At 50.8% G+C, this 17,452-nt stretch overlaps 1 protein-coding gene across 1 annotated transcript; it reads right to left on the bottom strand.

The window, feature by feature from the left end:
* Positions 1 to 1,287: 1,287 nt before the first annotated feature.
* LOC119105339 (uncharacterized) lies at positions 1,288 to 15,154 on the bottom strand. Its single transcript, XM_037228808.1, has 4 exons — positions 15,104 to 15,154; positions 11,919 to 12,481; positions 11,689 to 11,869; positions 1,288 to 1,382 (listed from the first exon to the last, which is right to left on the bottom strand). The coding sequence occupies exons 1-4, from the start codon at positions 15,150 to 15,152 to the stop codon at positions 1,288 to 1,290; spliced, it is 888 nt and encodes a 295-aa protein (XP_037084703.1). The 5' UTR covers positions 15,153 to 15,154.
* Positions 15,155 to 17,452: the final 2,298 nt, after the last annotated feature.

Here is a 17,452-nt window from a genome sequence, read left to right as displayed (position 1 = left end):
GGATGCCAGCGTCACCGATGACGCCACGCCGACGCCCCCCCCCCCCCCCCCCCCCGGAAGCGGAGACGTCCGGCCCAGCCGCGGTGCATTCCTCACCCGATCGCCAACAGGGCGCGTGGGCAGCGCAGGGCCACCTAATGGAGCCATCGCCGGCGGACCCGGCGGCAGCTGCGCCGCGCCGCCGCCGCGCCACTCTCGACGCCGGCGCGAAAATGACGCGACGCGGCACGCGTTATGGACCGAGGCTGAGCAGCGGTGTGGACTCAGTGCCGGCGGTCGCGCCGACCACTTCCGCCAGCCGCCGGGTGTGCAGGGACACCCCGTGTTTTGAGTGCTTGTTTTCCTTGAGACCCGCGCCGGAGCGCCCTTGAGGGCGTGGCGGAGTCGAGGGCGATTTCAGCGCCTGCCGTCGTTCAGACGTTAGAGCAATGGGGTGTGGGATCGCGCCAGGTGGCCCGCGTCAGGGAACGGATGGCGACGCGTCGGAAAACTTCCGCCCCCCCCCCCCCTCCCCGCCTGACTCAGCCCCGTCAGCCGGAGTCATTGGGGACCGAATGTCATTCCAGTCAGCTGCAGTTCCCTTCCAGCGTTGATTTCCGGGATACTTTAGAAGCAACATGCCTCTGACGAGATCAGCGGCATATCTTTTTAATTGCACAGCTTTGAAAACATAGCTCCTCCACAACTTCATGAGGACAATATCCTACGTTCCAAACATCCCAGGGTACAGGCTGCTGCCCGGCGCTGCTCTGCTGAACACATTATGTGTAAATATGTGGCACAATATATGTTGTTTGCGCGCAGTGTGTGGACATCGCGTGGTTTGTGCTGTGTGCAAAAGTGCATATCATCTACAATTTGCCCCGCTGTCCATGTATGTAGATGGATTTATCGTAGCTTGTCTCACTCCGAATACAGCGTATATGGTGTGAATGTTTTTAAGCGTTCGTGGGGGCAATGTCACACGTCGCGGGCGAGACGAAATGAGGAAGTTTTGGAGCTTTAGATTGACAGATGTTGTTTGATACATATAGCTAGCCCATACGGCTCTAAATAGATGAATGTCATAAAAATGTCTTTCATTCGTCCGTTTTATTTATTTCCATAGAGGCTGGTGATGACTGGGTAGGGGTAACTTTCACGTGAAATGAGACATCTCCTATCGGGTATATTTCTGCGAGGCTGTGTTGGTATTCAACCAAAAAAGCATGGTACGCAGCAGGCCCATAGCCAGGCTGGTGTGCTGGGTACCTGTGCACCTCCTCGGGTCTGGAGAGCACCCGAGCCCTAGGCGGGTGCGCCGGATACCTGCGCATCTCCGTGGGTCAGGAGAGCGCCCCAGCCCGGGTCGCTGCGCTGGGTACCAGTGCGCCCCCTCGGGTCTGGAGAGCACCCGAGCCCCAGGCGGGTGAGCCGGGTACCCGCGCATCCCCGTGGGTCAGGAGAGCGCCCCAGCCCAGGCGGGTGCGCTGGGTGCCAGTGCGGCCCCCTGGGTCTAGAAAGCACCCCAGTCTCGCTCCTTGCAGCTCCTAGGCTTAGGCATGGGGCGTCAAGAAGATTAGACTTAGTACTTTTTGTGTTCAGGTCTGCAACAAATTTCGGAAAGATTGTAAAATATAGTTGTCCCAACCCGTAAGAAGTGGATTGTGTTAAGGCCGAGTGCCTACTCTTTTGCTGTGACCCTTTTAGTTATAACTGGCAATGGCCCTGGCGCGCAGCGTGAAGCTATAAGCTGCTAGTTTATGCAAACTTTACGTTTTAGACCCTGGAATATTTGTGCGACGTTCATAAACGTTGTTCAGTGCAATTCCAGTTTAAGAACGACACAGTGTCGACACAGAGTGTCGAGGTGTAGCCAGAATTATGCCAGGATGGGGCCAAATCGGATCCCATATGGTCCCTGCAGCCAAAGAGCCCCCACTTAGACGCCGCAGCGGCTCTGTTTGCTTATTGGGGGACGTTTTTAGGTTTGGGGTTATATTAGAGGCCACGGGGACGCAGTCTGTTTTTCATTGTTTTAGAAGTCCTTTGTGAGTTGTTCTTACCAAAAAGGCGGTACCTTTTTGTCTTGGAGAAAATTAAAGGTAAAAGTGGCACCTCTGCGACTTCCGAGGGGGCTCAACATATCCTCTTCGACAACGCTTCTGGCTTTTCTTCGCCAGGGTTGTTACCAAAAGGCGAGAAAGAGGGCCGCGAGAAGTATGTCAGCATGGCTCAACGAGAGGCGCGGCAATGACTACTTCACGATTCTGTCACTAGGTGGCAGCTTTTCATGCTTCTCCAAATCAGATGGTTAACCAAAGTTGTGTTTGACTTAATGTGAAGTCAGAATTGATCCGGACTGAACGAGGTTCAGGTTTAGTCAGGTTAAAATGCATGCTAATGATGTTTTCTTGTGATTTGGAGTGTGAGTTGATTCAACCAGTCGTCAGCGATTTGACTCAAACAGAAACGCAAGCGCATGGCCCTCAAAGTCTGACAGCTTATATGCGACGCCGCTATTGGATCAGTCGCAGCTGACGGCATTCATCATTGAGATCCATAGGCAGATCCTGGGGGACCACGGGGCCATGCCCCCCCCCCAAAACCTCTGAGAGTATGTTCTGCCCCCCCCCCAAAAAAAACATCCCCAGAACTTCATAAAAGTTTCGTCTACTTACCGTCTGTTTTAACTTAAACTGTTTTAACTGTGTTGTTTTAACTCCTGTTTAAAATTCAAAAGCATTGCGGTGCTTTTTTCAGTTTTGAATGGTGTCCCTACTAGGTACTCGCGAAAGGCACCATGCACTGGACCTCGGATCCCACATCAGCCAGCTGGCGACGAACGGTTGCCCTCTGCCCCCCCCCCCCCCAAACTCCGGGCTAGATCCGCCCTGTTAAGATCACCATCGTTTCAAGTCCTTTACAAGAGACAAGACAGGGGTAGCCTGCACACAAGGCTCTCTATCTCACGTGTCGACCATTGTCATCGGAAACCATCCCATTCGAATCAATTCCGAAAGTAAGTCATCTTTTTTCTAACCGAAATTAGAGCTACGTCAAATTTACACCGCGCCGCTTGGCGTCAGGGTCGCACTCAATGCCAACATCGCCAATCAGGATCAAATTCCCCTTCGGTTCCCCTGACATGCAATCAGGTACAAGTCTGCTGTCAGCAGGCGATTCATTTCCGCCGAGATAGCAAGCTACGCAAGAATATTGCTGCGAGCGAGGATGCAAGATGATTAAGTCGTGTTTCAGCTACGGCGGAGGAAAAAGCTGGACTCGACAGGCTGTAGGTATGAAACGGATAGTTGTGTGGAGTGCGAAAGGCTTGACAGGCTCGGCTCGCTTGTCAATCCCCTTATAAGCAAATACATCTCCGACCGCCCATCGCTGCCATTTCCGAAGAGCCCCTCGTTCGCTCATGCAGAGGGCGTCTATCTCGTCCGTTTATCATTTGGGGCAAAGACAGCACACGTCGTCCTCTTGCTTTTGCCCCTGGGGGCGGCGAGACGCTCTCTTCATCCCCACTCACATTTCGCTGAGCACGTCCGTGAGAATGGTGACAACCCGGACAGGTGCAGTCAAGCTTAGTACGAACTAGACTGAGCGACGACAGATGCTTCTGGCGATATCATCACGCGCTCGGGTGTGAGGACAATTTGACCCCCCCCCCCTTCAAAGGTTTTCCAAAGGGATTTTCCAGCAGCGCGGCAAAGAAACGTCAAAGTCTACAAGGCTGCAGACAATTGAATAGTGGATCTTGTGGTACGTAAAACTAAATGTAATTTGTAAGGTCACTGACTCATGGTAGGTCAAAGTCAGGCTGTGGCTGCCAGTGAAGGTCACTTCTAGGGAACGGTTAAGTCTGATGCAACAACGAAATGCCAGACGAAACCATGCATCGCTGAGATGATTTCTTAGGCAATAAACCAATTAAATCTAGAATGCGAGCAAGTCTTATTGACCTAAGGTCAGGTATGCGGGTCAGACCGAGGTAAAAACTATAGTTTTTTTTCGGGAGCCTGCTTCATGGGATAGCTTCTCGTTCTCATTCCAATATGTATTACTTATATAACCGTTACTATTTTTGTATTTCTTCTTTTCTGGAGTTCTGGATCTTTCATGGACTTTTCATTGTCAGAGTAGGTCACTGACTGAAGATAACCTTGGTTTACATTTTTGCTTTGGGAACAAAAGCAGTCGTTTCGTCCAGCCTAGTGCATGACGCCCATTCAAGCAACAAAATAGAAGTAATTTCGTATGTTTTTTCACCTTGACCTTCTTAACGTCAAAAAAAGTCAACGACCTTATTAAAAATCAGTGATCTTTGCTTAGACCGGTATCTAGGTACAATAAGATTTTATAAGGAGATCTGAGAGCACTTTGGACACCAATCAGGAGTTCGAACTTGTTTGCCTTATTTCATTCCAAGGTTATGGCCTAGGAGCCTAAAATTTTGTCACATTGAGTTCTTATACAAACCAACACACTCCGAGCATTTGGTGTCTCTCGGTTTCTTAATGTTTGAGATATCAGGTGGTCAAATTGATCCTCTCTCCAACGGAGTGAAGGGTATTCAACCGGCCGCCCGGGCGTGTGCGCTTTTCGCAGCACTTGGTTGCATCCGAATAAGACGTGGACGATCAATATGGCATGCAATTCCTTCCACCTTCGCTCTCCACGCCTGGCTCGGCCTCTTGGACAGCTGCTGGCCACCGATTTAAGCTGGATCAAATGAGCCTACGTTGATCCCTGCTGGAAAGGGGCAACACCAGCCTCTCTGACCTAGTGCTACTGGCTGTGTTTGCTGATAAGTGGCCGCAGCAAGAGTGTGTAACATGGCACGTATCCGCGTGCGCCGGCGAGGCTGTCGCCTTACTATGACGTGGGGCTGCTACCAGTCCCTTGCTGGACCGAGTCGGACGACGACCCGTTTTCCCGCATGCGGATGTAGTTGAAAGAACGGTTGCCGGGCGTGGGCTGCGTGGCCGGGAGGCATAGGAGAGGCACTCCGCACGGCACTAACCGCAGGCACGGCCTCAGCTCCAGCGTCCAAAGGCCACTGGCTAATGCACTTTCCGTTCCTGGGCCCCTTTCTACCTGCGGTTGTGTGGTCGTGAAAGCCATATAACTTGCTGAAAATCATCAAGTAAGGCAGCAAACTCGTGTCGGGTGACATCAGATAAGGAGGTTACAGTAGAATCGCCTTTGTGGGTGACCGAGAGAACGCAGCAGTGATAGCCAGATGTTGTGTCCAGTAAGCTGATCTGGGTCTACTTTGCGGCGCGCGGTTTGTCCCTGAGATAAAGCCCAATGGTCTGGTCGTGACCTTCTTGTTCTTGTGACCTGTGATAAACAGTGTCATTTTGAACCCATAAACATATTTTGGCTTTTCCGGTCGGTGAAAATATGTGTGCATTCACTTCATGCTTTTAGAGACGTTTCGCCGCATGGCGTCAAATACAATGTGCATGCGATTACCAGGCTGAAGCATAGATAGGCAATATAAAATATACGAAGACAAGCATAAATGATCGTCTGCTAAACACCGACTCATACAGAGGCTTCTGTTTGATCAAAATGAGATCTATAAATGGTCTTTAGAAGTTATTATTCTGACGGAAAATATTTGACTTGTTTCAAGTTGACCCAAAAGTCAAAATATAACATTGTGTTGACAAACGCCATGTAATGTGCTTCTGGCGATACATCAACACCGAGGATTTGCGTATTTGTATTCGTTTGAAGCTCATCCACAGGTGGCTTTCCAGGTATTCGGCCCGTTGCCACGCTATGACGTCAGTTACTAAAACACGCACGAACTCAATACGATAAATCTAATGCATGCGTATTACAAATTAAAGATATGCTTCGAGGTTCATGGGGGCGGAATGAGCATGCAGAATTGCATACAGGACGAGGGCCAAGAGTAGCACAGACCACCAGTATCTGGAGAAAACATTCACTTGGCCTCGAAACCCGGCGCTTGACTTGTCGTTTGCCATTTGAAACCAGTGCCTTAAATTTTCCCACAGATGAAATCATAGTGGTGGTGGGCGGCAGGCCTTTCCAAGTTGACGCGGCACGGCGAGGAAATGCCCGCTCGGTGGTCTCCTGTCGGCTCCTGGGTACGCGGGGAGATGTCGGCATAAAGGGGCGCGGGTCTCTTGGTGAAGCAGAGCACCGTGATTTGAAAACAGACTGAATAGTGAGGACAATGGCTCACAGCTCTGCGGACTAAAGCGAGGACAGTGGCTCACAGCTAAGCGCTTGAACAGTGGGAACAATGGCTCACAACTCAGCGGACTGAACAGCGGGTGCAGTGGCTTACAACTCAGCGGACTGAACAGCGGGTACAATGGCTTACAACTCAGCGAACTGAACAGCGGGTACAACGGCTCACAACTCAACGGACTGAACAGCGGGTACAATGGCTCACAACTCAACTGACTGAACAACGGGTACAATGGCTCACAACTCAGTGCTTCAACAGTGCGGACAATGGCTCCCAACTCAGCGCTCTAAAAACTTACAGGACGTACCTTTCCTCCTCCAAGTTCTGCTAGGACGCATATTTCCCCCACCAAGTACTATCAGGACGTTCCTCTCCTCCACCAAGTCATATGTCATGCTATATGGTGGTCGCGCTCAGCAGCAGAAACTGTCTTGGCGGCAACATTTGCGACTTGTTCAATTTACTTCACCAGGCATTTGATCGCTCACCCATAAGCATCGTCAGTATGAAATATGTGGGAATGCGTAAGCGTTGACAATAATTTTGAAGGCATCAGGTTCCAAGAAATGCCTGAGGCGATACAACGAGATTAGAAATAGCAATTAAAAAAGTATGCATGTTTACATGGTCATGGCGACGTGCTTCTCCCACCAAAAGCCTTTCGTTTACAATCCACCAAGCAATGTGACGTCTCGTTCAGGTCTGAGTTTTTCCATCTATTGATACCACAAACCACAGCTTCTCTTTCTTTTCTGCTTGGAGCCTTCAAGGATACAGCCGTTCTTTGTCCCTTACATAGATTTTGGGTTGAACCAAGCCTGAAGTTCGACAACTGACATTATTGACGATTTCCAACGTGTCGTGACTTACTTGTTGAGAGGAGCATGGCTCGGGAGCTGGGCGCCATCTGTATGAGACGATGTGCCTGTGTGACAGGTGACTGGGCAAGTCTTTTTTTGAATGGGGTGTACAAGTGGCCATGGAAGGACTATCGATCCCTGGGGCACTCCATAGGTTACTGTTTCAGAGTCGTCAGTCGACAGGGGTGGTGATAACATGGTCAACGCCTCTTAGCGGGATGGATGACGCTCTACGGGTTTTGCCTCCATTATGCCACTCACGCGCCTCGTCCGGCTGCACACGTGGGCTCCTCGAGAAGCCACAGCGTGCTGTTGCCTGCCAGCGGACGCTGGGCGGTGGTGGGTGAGGACGCTGGGCGGTGGTGGGTGAGGACGCGTGTGACATCAGCTGTGGAGACTGTCGGGCCGCTGTCTGATCTTGACAGCGGAAAACAACGGGCCCATTTGACGTCATGACGTCACCATTATGGTGTTGTATGTCCTCCTCAGTGGTTGGCGTGGTCTATCCGGCCTTCGCGATGACCTCCCAGCTGACGTCGCCAGGACCGTGGTCGTCAGGGCACGCGCATACCCTAGCATGTGTCAAAGCTCGTGCCGTGTCATGAGATGTCACGTCGCGTTTGAAGGAGGACGGCGCGGGCGACAAAGCTTCAGCGAAAAACTCATAAACGAGATTGGAAGTAATAATCGCAAGCCCTGATATCATATTTAAGGGACAAATTCGGTGCGGATGGAAAGGTAATGAAACAAACAGGCTTCTTTTTATAAAAAATGGCATCATAGGGAGCCATGCGCGGTGTCAATCCTTAAACAGGCTCAGAAGCAGACACATTAACAAACACATGCTATAAGCAAACAACACGCATCCATAAGAAGGAACAGGTCCATAGATCACTACCAGATGCAGATGTTGTCCGAAGTCGGCACTGTAAATTAAAAAGAAAACGGAATGATAAGGGCTTTCGAGGCAGGCCACTGATAGCCGGACCTTGAGCCTGCTCCCTGAAAAACGGCAGAGCAAACTATGCAATTTTAATCGTGACGTGTGGGCGCAGGTTCCGCAAATGAAAAGGTTTCGACACATTTTATTTATAGACGACTAAAGAATCAAAAACTAACATAAAAGGTACCTCGACTCCGATCCGTGCTTTCGACGATTTCGCGTAGTTCGTAGAGTCTTGTTCTGTTTTATGACACTATGTCCAGGTCAGTAAATTAGGTCATTCCTGCAAAAAAACAAACCCAGAATCTTCAATGAAGTTTACAGCCCGTGCTACAAAATTCATTCAATTCGTTCGACTTCAACCCGACTTCATCACAGGTTTTGGTCAAATGGTTGACTCGTCTATGTAATCTCACGAAATGAAGCTTGCCGTTGAGACATATAATTTAAGTAGCGATCAACCCAGTATCCCAAGTAACCACCGATGGAAGGAAACGCTTGCCCAAACAAACACTTACCGCTACCACTGACTGAGAAACTATTTGCTTAGCTGTCGTTCAAATTCGAATGACATGTAGTTACCTTCAGCTTGTTTACATTGTTTTAACCCTGCCATGATAGGACTGCTATTTCCTAGGGAGGAACAGGGAAGTTTCTTTTGGTCCAGTGGCTAGCTGTCATCTGGTGGTTGAATTAATGTGGTTGGTGCACAGATTGAGTACATAGTTGAGTATAATTGATTTCTAGCTCTGCCACTTAATGGAGCCAAGCACAGCGTGTCCTGATGGGAAAAGGTTGGGTTATTTTACATACGTAACTCAAACCGACATGTTATCAGCCCAAACACGGCCTTAGATTTGGAGGAGGGAAAATATTTATTTGATGACGGGATGGTTGCGGAGAAGAGGGGGAGCAATATTGATCATCGTTCCTTCTCCAGGCCATGACTCTGCACAGGCTTTACGCCTAATAATGACTCGCAAGTCTAGTGTCATACTTCTATGGCTAATCCTTGTATTTCATATAAATGCCCTGACTTATTACTTGCCGTCGATCGTAAGTTACACAACGGTATGCAGAGAAATTTCAAGACGGCACACGAAATAGACCAGCCGTATCTAGAACGGGCAAGCTTGTTGCATTTTCCTTTTTACATTCATGTACTATATCATTTGGTTAACCACTATTCCGCGTGCGAAATTACTGAACATTTCTCAAACGTAATCTTTGTCGTTAAACTGTTATTCCGCGAGTGAAACACGTTTGCCGGTCGCGTTCGCATAACCTTTGCGCAGTGGTCACAACAGCAATGGTTCCCTGATTGTTCATAATATGCAGTTGAGTTGACAAGACTACTTTATTTGTAATGGTACCTTGACGGCAATGACAAAAATACTCAGTGATTTAAAACCCAAGCGGGCTCTTACCTTTCCTAGATATTTGCAACAGGATAGGGCAGTGTCGTAAATCGGAAGGCGACGTCCATGATTACGGCTGGCATTATCTAACAGTAAATGAAATTGCATTATATGAAACCACCTTTTTGCGGCCTATACGAAAGGTGCTTGTCTCGGAATCCAGCGGCGCTGGGTCCGAGTCACAGACCGAATGCGCGTTGTTTGGCTCGACTGACATAGAAAGGTCAGCAGGTAACTGACTAACGAGGATCAGCCCAGGCCCGGGGCGGTCGTGTCGCAGCATTGAACGGCACATAAAACTCTCTGCAATTCTGTCTGGCAAACGCGCGCAGGCAAAATTATCTATCCGTTGAACTGAACGGAAGAAGTTGGGCAGTGGGCTCACGGTAAACGCAATAAGCGATGGTTATCGGGTACCCCTAAATTTAAAGCCAGCTATGCAAAGCGTTCTGAATGAATGTTTTTGATAAGCCCCTTCAATCCAGGGTTCACACATATATGTCCTTGTTGCTTTTGATGTCCTCGTTGCAACTGAGAAGTCATTGAATGGCTTTATCCGTGTTATCTGTGGCATCTGTGGCACCTGTGAGGCAGCTGCAGAGCACTCGCTCAATCTGTGGCTCATTGTACCCCAAATGGTTTTGCTATGCATTCCTTTAAGCGGACCTGTTGAAAGAGAACCCTAATCAGACTTTTCGACAACAGCCTCTAGCTTCTGACACTTGTGAGATAGAGTTCGGTGATTTTGTTAAACACCGTGTTTAAACACAATCCAGAATTTGTGTATCATGTTGCGGTCACTGCCGGCTCTGTAAGGAGTGTTTTGGGGCATGTCGCGGAGATATGAAGCATTTTCGTAAGTCGCAATTAAAATTGACACAAAGTGCGCATTTCCATGCAAGAAATCATATCTCCCGGATGGCCCATTGAGGCGATACATGTTGACATGTAAGTTGGAGCTATGGTTAATGCTAGCCGTGTTTGCAGGATTTTGATACCACCTCTGTTGGCTGTTGCCTCTACCATTACGAAATCTACTTCTTTTTAAGTCTTAGAAAGTAGGTCATGCCATGACAATTACATTTTCACAATTTTATAGTAAATATTATTTTGACTGCATACCCTTAACCTCTGACAGGTCAGGACCAAACCTGCTCGTGAGGCCATTATTTCATGTGGCTGTCATATGATAATTATTCATACTACGACAACGCGACGACCGACATTCGGCTCAACGTGGCGAACTGTTTCACATCACACTAATAGTTGAAGGCAGTGTAAACAAACATCTGTCCGTTTCACGCTGTATTCCGAGCTGCGGCAGATACACGCGAAATGACAAGAGTGTATTCGTATGTGAGAGTACGTGCACACCAAGCAGCATAGCCTTATTTGTTGTATTGTGATGCACGCTTCTGTGTCCTTGCAGATGGGCCTGATATGGCCTTTGAAGCCGAAACGTCCGAAAACCACCAATCATCATGTGTCCTTGTATGCGCATGATGACTTTGCAGATAACTGTATTTGAATTGCATCAATACATATTTACAGATTAAAATATGTAGAGCAATGAACATGCTACAGATTCAGCAAGGTCTAAAATGGCCACACTACAGCTGACGGGCTAACCAGCGCAGCCTGCAGTCGTAGACATTTGTTTGCCTCACGTTTGGAGAGCCATCGGAGCTCCTCATCGCCTTCACGGCCTGCCGGGCCTCCGGCAATGATGTCTGCCGCTGTTGTCAGAGACCATCCCGCCCATCAAATTGTTGACAAAACTGATGTTAGCTTGATGCCAACATTATTGATCTTCATCTCCGGGTCTCCTCAGGCGTGATCATCCGGTGTAGAAGCCCCCTGAAGTGTTAATGGGATCGCCAGCTGGGCTGAGTGCAGGCGCGCCGGCCTGGTCTTCATTTCGGTGCGCTTCAGGGAATACAAGTGACCTCTCCAGCCTTCCCATGACGTGCCAATCGCGACAATGACGCCGTCTTCATTGGCCGGCGGCGTGCTTTCACGCAGATAGATACCATTCAGGTTCGCCAAGTGGCACGCATTATACCACCAGCCGCCGAAGAAGTGGTTTGCGCAGTCGATACCAGCCGATGCGTCGTTATCCCTATCCTTGGTGCTGAATTGCTGTTCGCTGGCGTACGCCATCGAGTCTCCGACGTCGCCGGTGAAGTTGCCCAGGTGCAATCGGTACTGGTCTGCCTCGCTGTCCACGATGAAGGACGCGTAGCGGGCGAATCGTCTTGTCGCCGTCAAAGTCCTCCAGTTCGATTCGCAGCTCCTGTGGCTCGCCATAAGTGAGGCGGTGGAGCAGTTCGTTGCCGAGCCAGAACTGGCCGGATACGTTGCCGAAGCCGTCGCGGTAGCTCTGCCAGTCGCGGTAGAAGTCAAGCTGCTCCGTGTCGTCGCCACGCCGCTGGAACACAGGTCCAGCCGCCGCCAGCCGTCTCCATGTCGCAGAACACCCACGCAGACGACATTCCCCGCATGGTCATGACGTACGGTCCGCTGGAGTTAATGCCTCGATCCAGGAGCCGGCTGCAGCCGTCGATGACGCAGCAGCCGAGCGTGGTCAGCTGCGGCGAGGCGCAGGCGCAGACACCCTGCTGGCAGGAGGCGCCCAGCTCGCCCCGCCAGCACTCGTCGGCACTCAGGCAGTGCTCGCCGAGCGCGGCGCGGCCGTTCCTGACGAAGGCGGCCAGCGCGGTAGAGGCGGCGGTGCTGCCGCCGCGGCGCGAGGCCAGCCGGCAGTGGAGCCCGCCGCCGGCCGGCACCAGCTCGGCGGCGGCGCAGCCGCGGTCCACCAGGCACAGGTGGCGACAGTGGCAGGCGGAGTCGGCTGGCCAGCTGGCATACACAGCAGCAGCCGGCGGCGACCAGTCGACGGCCGTCATATGCCAAAACTGCAACTGGTCTTGCCAGCCGACGTGTCTCCGCAGCGATGGCTTGGCGGCGGCGGCGGCGGCGGCCCAGAGTGTCACCGGCAGCACCAGCACCGCCAGCGCCCTCTGGAACGGGTGGGGACGCCCTGGAAGTGTGAGAGGGGCCACCGTCAGAGACAGAGTCAGAGTCGCCAGCTGAATCTAGGACATGTGGATGCCTAAGTGGAGCTGTCTAAATAGTAATGCGTCCGGGTAAAGCACACGGCGGAACGCTGAGTCAGTTCACCCCAGACATTTTCCACATGCCTAATTTTAAAGTTACAGAAATTCCATAGAGTAGAAACTGAGAAAGCTCTGGGCCAGCAACCTTTTCTGCCCCCCAAGAGTGCAACCTATACACATGGGCTCCCATTAGTCGGCGCCTAAAAATATCGGTGACAATATTAGACGATACTAGTGGATCATCACCAATACAGGACGGATTGAAGGCAGCATGCGACTCCCCATCAGTCCTCCTCATACTCCTACGCTTGTCGTGTGCCTCTGCTCGGTGTGTTGGTGTGATAAGCTTGTGTGTGATAGTGTGTGATATGTATGTGATATTGAAGTGACATGCTTAAGGAGATCTCGGTCTATGTTCAGCGCTTTTCCAGATTCGTTATTAAGCGATGGTTTTTTTCTCACTAGATGCAGCCGCAGTGCCAAGTATTCACAAGAGATGAAAGGATGTCGCTGGCTTAGTTGAATTACGCAAAACTGGTCTTACAACCAGTAAATAGAAGGATAAACGCCGAAAAGCAAGAAATGAGTGATTTCGAAGAAACCACACTCCACTTAAGACATTATCACGCCACCAAAATCTGCGAAGTTGTTTGGATGACGATACTTGGGTGTATGTAAGCTTCCTAAAAGATTATGCTGTCAGTTTCTCAAAGGTATCGATGAGATCTAGAGCTGACTGCTTAAGTTTGATGTATTGCAATGTTGTTGTTCAACGAAAAGTATGATCTCTGTAGCTTAGCAGGCGGAGCGCCAGACTCGGCATGGGCTGCCGCCTGGCGTGGCAGGCCGCTCAGACGGCATTGTTTGACTTCCAGAATCAGTGGTTACATAGCTCTTCCAGGACGGCCGATGATGGCTGGCCTTGGGAGTACCAGGCCAGGACAGCGCTGCCCTGCCGCGTCGGAGCGGGGACCGCCTTAAGAGTACCAGGTCAGGACAGTGCTGCCCTGCCGCGTCGGAGCGGGGACCGCCTTAAGAGTACCAGGTCAGGACAGTGCTGCCCTGCCGCGTCGGAGCGGGGACCGCTTTGAGAGTACCAAGCCAGGACAGTGCTGCCCTGCCGCGTCGGAGCGGGGACCGACACATTACAGATCCCTCTGCACTGTTCGGCTTGAGACCGAGCAAAAGGTCCTCAAAACCAAATTACAGCATTGGGGTGGTGGGGTGATGGTGTTTACAAGCTCTCCTTGAATCTGCTTGGTCTTAAATCCTCCACCAATCCTAGCAAAATATTTTGCCATTTTTATCCGACCCATAGGTGTTGCTGTGAAGCTGGTCTGGATGGGGGGTATTTCACAATATGTATACGGCATTTCGATTAGTTTGCGATGCATGCAACAAATCCAGTTCTCATGCTGAGGTTTTCAGGTTAGGTTAAGGTCTATTTAGCAGGTGACCCACGACGAATGCAGCGAGACAACAGCAGGACAGCCAACAGTTGGCTCGACTTTATGTGAACAAAAATAGCTTTGAGCTGGTTTTGTCAGCAGCGTGAGTTCAGAAGTCCTACACTCACAGTTAGCTGCCTTCATATGCCAGGAAGTACCGGTAAGCGAAGTTATTAAGCAAACAGCAGCTATATTGCCAGTACTAAAATCGTGATGACAAACACAGATTGGACCTCGGATACTGCCAATGCAGCGAATGTTTGCCTGATGCAGTCGTTTTCTCAGTACCTCCTGGTATCAGAGGTACACCTCATGGTCGATACCTGTCAGAATAAGAGCCTTGAACTCATAAATATACTGTCTTGAGCCGGTAGTATTTTCCTCTTAAAGCGAGCAATTTGCCACCGTGCTGCAACTACTGCGTACGTGCATGGGACCCTTGCCGGGTTAGATTCTCGAGGATAAGCCCACTGGACTGACCGGTCGAGTTATGCGGTGCAGTGCTGGGTGCTCAGCGCGTCACGTTTGACGCACGGTTGGCATGTGTTTGTCAGTTGCATGTTATGACAATGGCTTCAGGCTGTAGTGCACAAAGCTGTGATTGCTTGTCGCGTTCTGTTCATTGCAGAGCTGTTGCCTCACACATAGAAGTGTTTATTGTCAAGACATGCAGATAATAAATGGCGAGGAATTGCGCGTGGCATTTCCATGAAGTATATTAAACGTATTCAATATCAGCGAAGATATTTATGCATGGTGATGAATGGTCGCCAATTCTACATTGCGCGCACGATAAAAACCGACTGTCATCATGGCTTCTCTACGAATGCTATCCAATCTTTAATTATGTTTATCTATGCCATGCCACGTGTGGCTTCTGTCATCACACTAGAGATTTCCGGGGTCCTCGCCGTCCCACCCCTTCGACTGCCCGTCCTCCGCGCCCCAAACCATATTCCAAACACCCACCTCCACTCCGGCGCTGTCCTTCACACCCCAAACACCCACCTCCACTCCGGCGCTGTCCTTCGCACCCCAAACCACACTCCAAATTACCACCTCCACTCCGGCGCTATCCCTTACACCCCAAACACCCACCTCTGCGCCGGCGGCGCGTAGCGTTTTCGGTCCTCACGCGTTGTCCCATGATAACAGCTGCAGCCGGCAGCCGACGTCGGCTGCAGCTGCCGGCGGCGAGCTTCAGCGGCAGCCGAGGGCGCCCGAGTGCCACCGCGCGGGCCGCCGCTGCCGCCAGCGGCCGGCGTCTCCATGGGGAGGGAGCGCGGCGACGCCGACGTCCGTGCCGCGGCCGGCGCCAGCACAGGCAAGCGACGCGGCCGGCGCCAGCACCGGCCCTCGCCTCAGCTGGTGCCAACACAAGCTAGCGCCGGCACCGCCGGACATGATGAGCACTGTGGTTCGTACATGAAACCCCGGTGGAACTGACACCTCGTGCTGTGGTTACCCGGTGGCTCGATAACTGCAGATGTACCCAAATATCACTGAAATGTTAACGCGAGATGACGACAGGCTCAAAACAGGTACGTTGCTGATGACGATGAGATTGTCGCGTAGAGGCATTGCACTGCATAAGTCGCGACGGGCATAGGTGTTTGCAGAGTAACTATCCCCGTGTAGCACTCATTTGTGCATAGGTTTTTTGCATAGAGGTCAGTTGTAGTCAGTTGTAAGTAAAGACTGCGTAAGTTTTTGTAAAAATGTCATCGCGGATAAGGTTTTTGAAGAATGCATTTTGTCGTGTAGACCGTTTGTAGCAGACGTAATACTTCACAGAGCTAACGTCGAAGTACTCCTGTCGGTAGGGGTTGTTGTGGTGCTAATGTCATGACACCGTTTTGATGGACCGGTAAAGCGACACATGCGTGTGGGGGCAGTGGCGCTCGGTAGAGGTGCACCAGTGCTCGAGTACATGCCGTTGTTTAGGAGAGTGGCAGGCGTTCGGACAAGGCTCCTATGCGCGGAGCTGTCCGCGGACGATTGATATCATCCCGCGAACTTTGTAGTAGTTCAGAGGCAACGAAAATGTACATGTTCGTTAGACTCACCGCGTTTGGGATCGAGTGGTTGAGCACTGATATTAGTTTGGCAGATAATGGTCCGGTGGTTGGTAAATTGCTGGAATGGATGAAACATTTGATTTTGTGCGTATCTTTCTAGCACCCTGTATTTCATGCGCCAAGAATAAGACCGTTGCTGCGGAAAATAAGCAAGACTGCAACGCAATGTTTTGACTACAAGTTTCATAGATGATCCGATCTGATCTGGTCCAGATCCGTTGTACTACAGGGCTTGTGTTTATGATCACCAGCAGGCTCACCCAGAAAATTTGGCCCTATTTAGCGGCATTGACAAGTCCTTTACGCCTAACCGTCCGTTGAAGCGAGTAAAAGTTAGACTACCCACTGTCATTGTGGTCTACGAGGCAGAGCGATGATGTTCCTAAGCTCATTATATCTGACAATCTCTACTCATCTCTGTGACACCATGCCCGTGATCTCGAACGTTTGCTGCCCCCTGCGCCTAGGATGGAGCATCACGATTACCACTTCGCCTGCATCACCTGCTCCTGCTACTCCACCGCGTCACAGGGCCCGGCCGCGGGCCCGGAGAGGCCATCCTGGAAGCGCCCGCGGCGCAGGCCTCCTCCGGTGATGTCCTCGTGACGGCATGGCTGCTGCAGATGACGCAGACAGCTGGAGAGGTAGGCGTCCGACGAGGTAGACACCGGGGATGCAGACCACTGATGAGACATCTAAAGACGTAGATATCTGGTGTGGGAGACGTCCGATAGGATAGACATCTGGTCAAAAGTCAAGCAGAGCTGCGCTGACAGCGACCAGAAGCGCTTAGAATAACGTTCTGCAGTTGCTCTTGGTGCTTTGATGTGGATTGGACCAGCCACTCTGTGCCTGAAGCGTTTGAGCTGCAGTGCTTCCCATACTCATCACGGCGCGCACGAATGGAGAGTACTGAGTTAAGTTGGTGTGAAATGAAGATTCTTCAATGGTAGAATGCTCAAACGATGGTCATTTCATGGAAAGCTGGGGAAGCCATTTCAGTATACGTCACACCGCACATTGTTAACACACGCTCGGATGGGGGTCAATTTGCCCCCCCCCCCCGCCCCGAAGGTCTTTCTGAAATGGTTTTCGGACGGCGTGGCGAAGTGGCGACAAATTTTGCATAGCTAAGACAATTAAATGGTGGATCTTCTCGCATGAAAAATGTATTTACCTGGTAAGATCGCTGCCCTATGGCAGGTAAAATTCCGGTCGTGGCTGTTAGCGAAGGCAGTTTCTAGGGGCATACTTGATCTGATGCGACAGCGGGATGTTACACGAAGCTTATATCTGAAAGAGTTTCGTAGGCAATAAAACAACTGAACTTAGGATTATAACAAACTTCAACGGCCTGAAGGCCAGACCA

This window comes from Pollicipes pollicipes, unplaced genomic scaffold (genome assembly GCF_011947565.3).
Source record: "Pollicipes pollicipes isolate AB1234 unplaced genomic scaffold, Ppol_2.1 Scaffold_6138;HRSCAF=7277_pilon_pilon_pilon, whole genome shotgun sequence".
Classification (NCBI taxonomy): Eukaryota; Metazoa; Arthropoda; class Thecostraca; order Pollicipedomorpha; family Pollicipedidae; genus Pollicipes; species Pollicipes pollicipes.
This window is presented reverse-complemented; position numbering and strand designations above follow the sequence as displayed.